Here is an 11,416-nt window from a genome sequence, read left to right as displayed (position 1 = left end):
AGAAAAGAAAGGAGAAGAAGAAAAGGTGACAGGTAAGAGGTAGAAGTACAGGAAAGGAGAGAAGAGGAGTTGATCAGAGGAGGATAGGAGGTAGAAGGATTGAGAGAGTAGGGTAAGAGAAAAAAAGAAAAAGAGAAGAAATAAGAAAATAGGAGCTGGAGAAAAGGAGAGGAGAAAATTGACAAGAAAAAAGAGAAGAAGAGGTAAATAAATAGGAAAAGAGGAGGAAAGGAGAGGACATGAGAATAGGAAAAAGAGACGGGGAGAGAAAGGAAAGGCAAGAAGTAGTAAAAGTAACAAAAGACGAAGAGATAGAGGGGAGGAGAAAAAAGAAGAAAGGACAAGAGGGCGGGGAACAAATTGGGAGGTGGAGACAAAGAAAGGACAGGAAAGGTGGAGAAAGGAGGGTATGAGAAAAAGAAAAGAGTCGAGGAGGCACGAAGAAGAGAACAGGCAAGGAGAACACCAGAAATAATAGTGCTAAAGAAAAAAGAAAGGTTGTGAGAAAAGTGGATTAGGGGAGTGTAAAATCAGAGATAAAGAAGGGGGGGGGGAGGAGAGGGTAGGGTGAGGAGAAGACAGACATGAGGAAATTATAAAAGGGGAGAAGAACAGAGAGGAACTGAGAGGAATTGTGAAAACAGGAGGGAGCTGGAGGATGCAGAAACACCCAGAGTTGTGATGGAGAGAGAGGAGCCTCAGTAAGTATGTGGATCCTCCTGTGGCATTAAAAACGCTTATATAGGAGGAGGCATGATGGATGTGCAGTGTACCGCTGAGGAGACAGTGCCATCTAGTGATTGCTACCTGAAACCACTGAGCCCTGCACCCTCGTGTCACACTCACTCTCACCTACACAAACTACTGTAATGCATAAACATCCTCCTCCCCGCCGCTTCACACTCAAACTATCTTCTGCTCGCGGTCATTTTTCACCGAGCTCGTGCGTCATTATGGAGGCAACATGCGCCGTCACACAAACTGGAGCGCAAAGACATATTTAGAATTGATAGCCAGTCTTGTGAGGAGCCAAATCCGAGTGTACTGCTTATTGTACAATGCATTACCCCTGTGTGTGTGTGTGTGTGTGTGTGTGTGTGTGTGTGTGTGTGTGTGTGTGTGTGTGTGTGTGTGTGTGTGTGTGTGTGTGTGTGTTGGTACTGCTTGAATTTTATTGTGTAAGTGATCTGGGGAGCATTATGGCAGCAGAGCGATAAGCCTGGTGTCACTGGCGTCTAATCATACTCCATGTTCCTTATCGGCTCCGGGCTCATGAGACGGAATGAACTGTGGAGAGGGAGAAGAAGAGGAGGAGGAGAAGGGGAGGGGGGGTTGCAGTGGGAACTAGAGCTGGAGGAAGAAGGTGAGAGCAAGAGGCGATAGGGGAAGAGAGATGAGGATGAGAAAAAGTGGAGGATGAGAGAGGTGAGGGGGAGCAGAGGACACGAGAGAGGCAGGAGTGGAGATTTAAGGGTCTGCTGCACTAAAAGCATATAAAGAACCAGTGCCAAGCCCTGTGTCCCGGCTCACCTCACCACCCACACAGCACAAACCCACTTTGTGTAAGAGGATCCTATTCTTCAATGCAACTTCCCACTGCATGCATGTTTGGGTATGTAGCCCAGTGTGTGTGTGTGTGTGTGTGTGTGTGTGTGTGTGTGTGTTGGGGTTATCAGGAGTGCTAAGGATGGGGGGTAATTGAATAATGACAGTAACGCCTCTGATGGATTACCTGTCATTCTTCCCTCTTCTCTCCCTCCATCACTGTCACCCCTCTCTTCTCTGCCGCTCTCGCCTCGCAACCTTCGGTCAAATTGTCTCCTGTCCGGTGCCGTGACCCGTGCCAGCGGAGATAAAGACACCCACAAACATGCAGGATGACACGCCTGCACGGATTCACACGTACACATCCTCGCTGCAAACAGGCCTCCTCATACACTTTATATATAGAGACTTAATGGCATCTACAAGGAGTGGAAGAAGTGTTCTGATCCTTTACTGAAGTTGAAGTTGAAGCTGTCAGTGATTCTGCACAAGGATTGTTGACATTTGAACTCAACGACCAAACCCTGTTGCTCACACAGAACCAACCGTGAGGAGATATTAGCCGAGTTGCATTGGACGAGAATCGCTGACTGCACCTTTAATGATCTAGTATTTGCAGAAAAATGTACAAAAGTGCTCAATATGCAGAGTTTTATATTACAATATATTCTATCGAAGCGGAATAAAATGTTAATACTCAATTGATAAATAAATACATACATTTGTAACTAAGTGCAGTGCTTGAGTAAAGGTTTCCACCATAGATTAAAAATAAATGTCATTTTGTAGCTGGTCAAAAGAACTACTTTAAGTACTGTTGGGTGGTTTGACGTATAACAGTGCATCAATGCATCAATCAAAGTCAAATGTTCCCCTTTGATTAGCGGTGCAGTAAGTGTAGAGTGCCATAACATGGAAAATGGCGATCAAAATATATGTCTGCATTTTGTGTTCATGATTTTTGAATTAGGTTATTACTTTCTACTTTAGGGCGGTGCGCTGCTTAAGATGATGGTTTCTTCATCTCTCTTTCTTCATGTTTTATCATCATTTTTATTCAAGTGCAAAATTATTAAATTACTACTTTATTTCCACCACTGGCATTACAAACGTTCCTCTTTTACAAACCCACACCTCAAGGTTGAGCGGGCTGCGTTGGGGCAACATTAGTTGTTTTCATTTGTGCATTACGGCGAAATGGCCAGCAAGAGAGTTGAGGATTGAGAGTGATTGCAGCACTCTGCTGCAATGCAGTTTCATCTTCAGTATCTGCTCACTGCTAAATGATACTGCTCCATCACAGACACAGACTTCCTCTAAAAGGATTAATGTTGAGAATGAGGTGAAGCAGTGCCAGCAAGGGCATCTGGTGCATTTCTATCCCTGCATGGGAACCACCATATGATGATTTGGTGTTGCTGATTCACCTGTCTACCTGGGAGGAGCTTCTCTCCACCCGGGTGAGCACCATGAGTCTCTGTATGCAGGTCTTTGTGTGTGTGTGTGTGTGTGTGTGTGTGTGACCTCCATTGTTTTCAACTTTGCTACATCCTTCTTCCTCCCCTCCTTCTCTCCTTCCTTTCCCAAATGGTTAAGAAGGGAGCTCATTTGTGAGTGAATGTGTGTGCGAGAGGCAGAGAGACTGAGAGCAGGGAGAGAAGGGAGTGTGAGATGATATCAAGCATAATTCATTTCCACACAGATATCATGTAGCTGTTTCAGGATAATTAGAAGTCAGCTAGAAAGGACTGGAGAGGATTATTTTTCTTTATCATCATTCATTTAATTGGTTGAAAAAAATAATGTTTGCAGCACTACAAGTTCAATCTGTGAGGAGTGTTTATTTACATCATTTGAAGCCTGTCGGACAACAGTAGCAACAGCACCAGTGGTACAAACCAGAGTTGAATTATTACAACAGATATGCCTTTGCCCTTTGCAAATGCGGAGCAAAAATATTGCTTCGCTCAAGAATTGTGGCGACTTTCATCTTGTACATTCACACTTGGGGAGTTTTTTGCCATCAAGAGCCAAAACACAGTGTTGAAATGACAGTATTTAATTTAAAATAAAAGGCATTAGGTGCAAAACAGAGTAGTTGCATCAGTAAGACTGTAAATACATTAATGTATTTGTATCTGTTGTATTAGTTCTAACTCATTGGATTTCTTCCAGCACGATGAGGTTTAAAAACCACAGTTTGACGAGGAGAACTTAATCCGGTTTATCAGTTTATTGCCGAGCTCTGTGGTGCAGAACGCGAAAGAAATAATAAAGATGGAGACGACAACTAAAGCCCAGAATTACAGTCCGTTATACATTTTACAGGTGCATGATTCTGCAGGTCAAGGGAGGCTTTAAGAACGCTGGTGATTCTTTAATTACACTTCCTTGAACATATCAGAGAAAGAAATGGATTATTTTTGATAATCACCATTTTCTTCATAGCACATTAGTTTAGTAATACTCTTCTTCCATGACAATTACTTGATGATATCACACACTGCACGGACTAATTTCTCCTTATTAGACCAGCCTTGAACTGTTATATGCTGTTAGTAACTTCTATCATTATCAACGTCTCACTAGTATAAATGATAATGATGGTGAAGAGAAGTCCACGTATTCCTTTACGTGTAGAAGCAGGACAGACAAAGAAGGTATTGGAGAGCACTTTTTGGGAGTTTTGGGTGATGCAAATGTCACAGATGAGAAGCTTATCAAAGCTTTATAAAACAAAAACACCCCCAGGGGGTCACTGGAAACAGCTCAAGGCCTAATCCAGTTCCTCCTAACTGTATAGTGTAACAATACACTGCAAGCTGGCACAGTCCGGTCCATCATACCAGACGTGAGAAAGCAGTGATCCAAAATCCTAAGCTATACAAGCCATGGGAAAGCATCAATCCTATCAACACAATAACACATAGGCACATAAAAGTGCACGCACACACACACACACACACACACACACACATGTTTTTCTCACTTGCACACAAACAGTATGGTATGCCAGTTTGCCAATTAGGGCAATAATGGCTGTGGGAAAAAGTCTATACTCACACACACACACACACACACACACACACACACACACACACAAACAGTAACTGAAACTTCTAAGCTCAAAGTTAATAGCACCCAGTTGTTCAGTGCCAGAGACGGACCCTGTGGGAGGAGGGTGGGGGTGTGTGTGGGGTCGTAACATTTAACAGGACTTTTGTTATGTGTATAAATCAATAATGGGGTGGGAAACTCAGTTTTGGGAACATTGTCTGAAGTTTCTCTAAGATGATTAGCCCCTCTTAGCGATGTCCTACCCTGCCAGCCTAGAGTGAAGCACAAGGTTGGAGGAGGATGTAATAATAGAGAGTAGGTGGTGAAATGCAGGGAGAAAAGAAACACAAGAAGCAAAGCAAAAGAGGATATGAGATGGCGAGACGGAGTGGCCGAGGGACATAGATGTCGGGAAACAGGAGGACGGAGACTGAGGGATGCGGTGGAAGTTGATGCGCTGGATGTCTTCCTCCTGCTCCATCAGCAGAAGCCTGGTGGAGAGAAAGCACAATGATGAGAACAGCTGCAGTGGAGACGCACAAGAACACAGAGGAGAACAATCAGCAGCTCCACACTTTTACACACAAGCAAAAAGACACCATCACTCTTACCCTCGCACTCGAAGGCTTGCAGCATGGTGGTGTAAGTGGGACCCAGCCAAGAGGTGTAGCTACCCAGAACCCTCTGCAGGTGGTGGGTGGCATCATTGAAGAGCACATCGGATTCGCCGTAGCCTGCTGAGCTGAACAGGCGAAAGCCCTCGGTGGCGTTGCCAAACGCATTCTGCAGGAGAGAGGAAGTGTAATTACAGAAATTAATATCACGAGGGCATGCATGGATGTGCGTTGGCGTGCTCTGCGTACACATGTGCGTGTGTGTGTGTTTCTTTGGGTTTGTGTGTGTGTGTGTGTTTCTTTGGGTTTGTGTGTGTGTGTGTTTCTTTGGGTTTGTGTGTGTGTGTGTGTGCGTGTAGCCAGGGGATCAGCACAGGATATCCTGGCGTCTCCCACACACACACACACACACACACACACACACACACACACACACACACACACACACACACACACACACACTCAGTAAGGACGAAGGATGACAGTTTAGCAGACGTGCTGATCGATAACACAGACTCCACAAAGACATTAAACAGACATAAACACACATATTTGGAGAATAGCACACACAAATACACACATACATACACACACACACACACAGCTGATGCAATTTCCACACACACACACACACACACACACACACCTGTAAACGTTCCAGGAACTTCCAGACACGACACTTGTCCTCCATGCGCACCACCACAGCGTTAGCGGGGACAGCTGCCAGGTGGCATCGATCAAACTCGTCCAGACCCGCCTCGGTTCCATCTGGACACAGCAGCTTGAGGTCCTCCAGCTCCAGATCGAGGGCCCAGGACTCCTGGTTCTTACCTGGGCAGCAGAGGAGCGAAGGCGTGTCCAATTATTTACTCAAGCCTACTTAGAACTCCCACTCAAAGAAGCAACGTTATTGTATATTAAAACAAAAAATGTAATGACACAATGTAACTTAAAAGGTTGATTTATAAGTAATAAAGTGAATGAATGACCATCCGATAAACCCCCGTCCTTCAACGCAGGCCTGTCAAGCTTTGGTTGGGTTTTGGTGAAAGCTTTACTGAGTGGGTATGTCAAAAAAAATCAAAAATACAAGAAAGAAAGTGTAAGGAATAGGATTACACAGCGAGTTCATTTGCACTAACGTAAGCTGCAAATGTTAGCTTTCCCAGCTAACGAGCTTACTACCTACCGTAGCAACCTTACCCCCAAAGGCAAGTAATGTTATTAGATATTATTAGACATTTTTGTGGTGTTACAGGAAGAACAAGTGCAAATTCGCAATAGCTGCGACCACACGTTCATGCATTCACACCCACACACACACACACACACACACACACACACACACACACATACACACACACAGCCTCACAAACACTTGACCTCCGTGCCAAATCTTTGTTTCCTAGGGCAGAAACTGTGGCTGCCAAAGAGTGGGGACATTTGTGTGGACAGACAGAGAGAGCTATAGAGCTGGTCGCAGCTAAACATATCTGCTCAAGACTGACACATCCACTGTGTGGGGGCTGAGATGCTACAATGTCAGAGTTTAGGCCATCAGTAGTGGCTCTGTCCTGCTCTTTTACAGTCCAGCCACTGCAGCCAAACTTGTGTTAGACAGTGTTACATTTTCTCAACTCATCATCAGTTGGCGAGGATGTTGACTTTTTGCCAGGGACATGCCGTTTTAGCGTCTTTAGCCTCTTTTGTTATAGCATTATATGTAGGTGGCCATCAAGTTCATATTTAGGACCCTTTGCAGGGTTCGCTTGTAGCAGATATTTCAGCCAACTTTATGTAGAGTTGTGTTGTTTCTCTAGGTCAAATGTTAAAATCACCCACATGCAGTTTACTGCCACTGACCTTTTACTCTTTGCGACCTACAACCTACATTTTGCAGGCAAGATGGTTTTCTTTTTCTTTTCTTTAGACATTAATATCTCCACAGTGGCTGAACGCATTTTTACCATTCAAGCTGCATCCTCCTTTATTCATTTGCAATTTAAACTGTGAAGATAGCCCTTACATGTCACTCTCAATGTTAGTTTATATCAAGAACATAGGACTCTGCGAACATAGTGATGACCCCTATTAGAATAAACCACTAGCAAAATACAGCTGGTTGGTAAACTAAGAATTTAAAAAGCATACACAACCCAAACAAATAATTAGAGGCAAAATATAAACCACCTTGAAGCTGCTTTTTCTCACCCCTAGACAACGGTACAGACCTCCTGTGTTTTCTTGACCTCCGTTAATTGCTCTGATTCCGGACATTTCTGAACCATATGAGAAGACGTGCTTTGTTAAACAGCTACAGTGTTTGTGGAGCCAGCATCAAACTGCTCCTTCTCAGCTGCAGCAGCAGAGTCTGTGTAGCATGACTGTGATAATGATCACCATTCATTTTGGATGTTGCCCAAAGCGGAGCTGCAGATGCAGCAAACAAGGAATTAGGGCTGTCTCTCTCTCTCTCTCTTCCTGTCTGTATGATATCTGTTTCTCTTTTATTCTTATTGTTATCTCTCTCTCTCTCTCTCTCTTTGTCTATCTCTGTTTCACCAACACACACATATCCTGCACCGTATACACATTGTAAAATCTTTATAAGTCTCTTAAACATTGTGAAACACTGACATCCTGTGTCTTGACATGGACTAGCACTCTCTTTTTTTTTTAGCTGGCCCCAAGTAACCTCATCATACATCATTTAAATTATAAAATGATACCATTATATAACCTTGTGGTGTATAATCTCTAAAATGCACATTACCGTCCAAATTCTCAAAGATCGTTGTGTGTTTTACAAAGGCCACGTCTCCGAGGTTCTCCGCCACACACCTGAAAGAAAAACATAAAACACATTTAATCTATAAATAGATGGACACAGTTGAAATCAGCACACTTTGGGAATGTGTTTTTGTAACAGCGTGACTCTGGAGATCATAAGTAAACTCCCTCTGCCGCCTATTGTTGCACTTTAAGAATTAATAACTGCCACTGCAGCCCCTGTATTCCCATCTTAAACACACTTAACTACTTTTTGCAGCTTTAATTACTATTTTTCCTTTATGGACACAGTCGGCTGCACTAGATATGCAGTCGGGGAGACACAGAGGCAGAGGTCATAACACTACCCCACCTCTGGGTGCCATTTAAAAACACACTTTTTTAAAATGTGCTTTTACTTTACTGCTTCTATGCTGTGTATGTTTAATAAATCTATTATTTTAATATCTTATAGTGTATTTAATGTATTGTTTTAATTTAGCTGCTGTGAAGCACTTTGTAATTATGTTTTGAAAGGTGCGATTTCAATATTTTTTAAATATTATTAGCGTATTGTTTCCTGTGTAATTATCGTCAGTGTTGTACCTCAGCGCCCCCGCTTCTCCGTAGTGTCTCTCTCTGTGGTTGTTGGCACAGATGTGTCTGTCGTTGTCGTCTCCTATACAGGCCTCGCACAGGTTCTTGGGGTTGTTCCCTCTCGGGTCGTGCTGCACGTCCTTCACACCCGGCACGCAGCTGTACCCAAAGAAGTTGCCAACGGCTGGTGAAAAACACAAAAGATTAGTTAGAGGAAGAATAGAAAAGGCTAAATGAGGACAATTACTGTTTTTATTATTTAATTAACTTATTAACTTAATTAATGAATTAGCCTTCTAACTTATATTTGCTGCTTTTCTTCGCGATGTGATAATAAACTGAATATATTTGGGGTTTGGATTTCACAACATCTTGGCTTTAGGCAATTTTCACATTTTTAATACCAAATAATTAATATACAGTATATAAATGACATTATATTATTGGTAATTTCTTTGCCTTATAAGATGTTTTTAATTTTGTTTTATTCTGTAGTGTTGTAGTATCTAAAATGTTCACTGACACGTCAATAATTATTGTTTTTCTGCAGCCTGCTGCCACATAAAGAATTTAATAACACTGTAAGGTAGCAGCGCATTTTGAATATAAATGAGGTATTATTCTATATTATTTTCTCTTTTTCTTATTGTCAACAAATCACATGAAATGTAAAATACTCAATACTTTCCAATAATACTACTCTCAGCCCAAAACACATTTGGATTTTATTCATTTCTTTAAATGGGTGCCAAAAATAATGTTTAATTTCTTTAAAGGCTGATTAATTTTCTATTAACTGGGTACAAACACTATTAATAACTGAAGTAAATATTGCTGTATTAACCTGCAATGGAGCTCTCTGGATTAAGATATAACAGACTTTTGTTTGATACGAAGACAATACTTAGTGGGATCAATCATTGTTAGTTTGAAGGGATTTGTTGATATTAAGAAAATGATAAATATCGCCGGCCTTATGCTTTAAAGGAATATTCATCTTCTCCATCTTGCTTCTTTACTGATATTCCAATATGTTTTTCTGTTCATCGTCACCCCCCCTCACACACACACACACACACACACACACACACACACACACACACACACACACACACACACACACACACACACACACACACATATATCTACAGAGACAAATGCACTGTTCTTTAACTGCCTCTTCTCCTCTTACCTCCATTCCTTCACTCTTCGCTCCACATCACTGCTTCCCCCTTCCTCCCCAACCTCTCATATAGCTTCCACACATCGACATACACACACATCGACACACACACATCGACACACACACACACATCCCCTCACCTCCCCTGCCTCACCTCAGCTAACCCCCTCTCGTCCCACTCTGTCTCACCTCTGGGAAAGTTGCACTGCTCCCCGATGCTGATCTGGGAGGTGTTCACCAGGAAGCCAATAGGAACAGTCCACCCCACTGTGGTGCGAATGCCGGGGTGACAGGAGCTGCGCTCGTGCATCTCCAGCAGGGACAGGTCTGAGGAGGAGCGACGTGCCATCGCCACCACGTAGTAGCTAAAACCATCTGCAGAAAAGCAAGTGGGAATAATTTGTTAGATCAGGGGAGCATTAATAAACATCCAAGACATAGAGAATAATGTGACTACACACTGTATATGTGGCTCTAGCAAGCTGAACATGCTTATTGGGGAATAACCATGGCCTTACATGACCTTACATTAGTTTGGCAGCTGAGGCTTCAGTGCCTTCCTGTATTACCTGATGAAAAGCTCAAAGCTGTGACTTACCTACTCCGTTGTGGGACTCTCCTGCAGCCAGCTCCAGGCCATGGCAGAATCCAGCAGCATAGACGTCATCTGCAAACATGGAGGCTGCATCTGCTGTCCCATTCTGACAAAAACACATGTATTTTGTCAATATCAAATGACGAGAGGATGCTCGGTTATTACACATACAACAAAATACAACAAATACCGAAGCTTTTAGTTTAGTTTGTTCCATGAAGCTGATAGTATGTATCTGGTACCATAGATGCATTACAAGGATGTCTAAAGAAACGTTAATAAAGATGTGGACATACTGAGAGCAAAATCATCCAAAAGAAACAGCTGATCATGTCTAATATCCTACCAAGAGAGAATGAATAGTAATTAATAAAGCTGAACATATTCATATTATGTAATGCAGACTGAACAATCCACTTTCCCATCCCTGTCTCTTCAGGTACCTTGATTTTGTTTAAACAATCTCTGGTGTTCAGGCCACGGACACATTGCAAAGTTCCTCGTATTTTCCGAGCTGTGGCGTTTCCAGCCAAATCCAGACACTTCTGCTGTTCAGCGTCAGACAATACACACCAGGAGACTGAAGGAAACAGTGGGGAAGAGTTGCAAATGAAGTGAAAATGAAATGCTGTAGAAAGACAACACACACACCCCAAACTCTACCTTGTAGAACATGTTATGCATCTCTTTAAACATGCAACAAAGTAAGAGTTAATGACAAGTCTATTAAAACATTTTTGAAACCTGCAGATAATCTTTAATTAAGGTTCTTTTGTACACACCTGTAGTTTTTTTATTGGACACGCAGCTGACGGACAGAAGAGGCAGGAGGAGGAGGAACGCTACCGGCAGTCTTCTGTCTAGATGCTCCATGACGGCTCTGCTAGGAAACCTGCTTGGGACGATCTCTCTAATACAACAGAGATGAGGAGCAGGTGGATTTCATTGAGAGAAAAAAAAAAAGGCACTCAGCTACATCCCTCCCTCTTTTGTAACCTATTCCTGAGACAGAACGAGAGAAGGGGAGGGGGGGGGGGGGAATGAAGCAGGTGGGCT

At 42.8% G+C, this 11,416-nt stretch overlaps 1 protein-coding gene across 1 annotated transcript; it reads right to left on the bottom strand.

Annotated features, from left to right (window-relative positions):
* Positions 1-3,763: 3,763 nt before the first annotated feature.
* Positions 3,764-11,290, bottom strand: otomp (otolith matrix protein). Its single transcript, XM_029460847.1, has 9 exons — positions 11,143-11,290; positions 10,804-10,940; positions 10,364-10,466; positions 9,955-10,140; positions 8,592-8,766; positions 7,990-8,057; positions 5,863-6,047; positions 5,214-5,385; positions 3,764-5,093 (listed from the first exon to the last, which is right to left on the bottom strand). Exons 1-9 carry the CDS (start codon positions 11,231-11,233, stop codon positions 5,083-5,085), a joined length of 1,128 nt encoding a protein of 375 aa, XP_029316707.1. The 5' UTR covers positions 11,234-11,290; the 3' UTR covers positions 3,764-5,082.
* Between the last annotated feature and the right edge of the window lie 126 nt (positions 11,291-11,416).

Source organism: Cottoperca gobio, chromosome 22 (assembly GCF_900634415.1).
Source record: "Cottoperca gobio chromosome 22, fCotGob3.1, whole genome shotgun sequence".
In the NCBI taxonomy this organism is placed as follows: domain Eukaryota; kingdom Metazoa; phylum Chordata; class Actinopteri; order Perciformes; family Bovichtidae; genus Cottoperca; species Cottoperca gobio.
Note: the sequence above shows the minus strand (reverse complement) of the source record. Positions and strands in the feature narration are given on the sequence as shown.

Bases quoted from the DNA above. Each gene is read 5' to 3' on its own strand.
- otomp (XM_029460847.1), bottom strand. From the start codon at position 11,233: ATGGAGCATCTAGACAGAAGACTGCCGGTAGCGTTCCTCCTCCTCCTG. The intron at 10,941-11,142 runs GTGTGTACAAAA...TGTTTCCTTCAG, and splicing joins GTCCAATAAAAAAACTACAG to TCTCCTGGTGTGTATTGTCT. The intron at 5,386-5,862 runs GTGTGTGTGTGT...TCTCTCCTGCAG, and splicing joins AGTTCCTGGAACGTTTACAG to AATGCGTTTGGCAACGCCAC.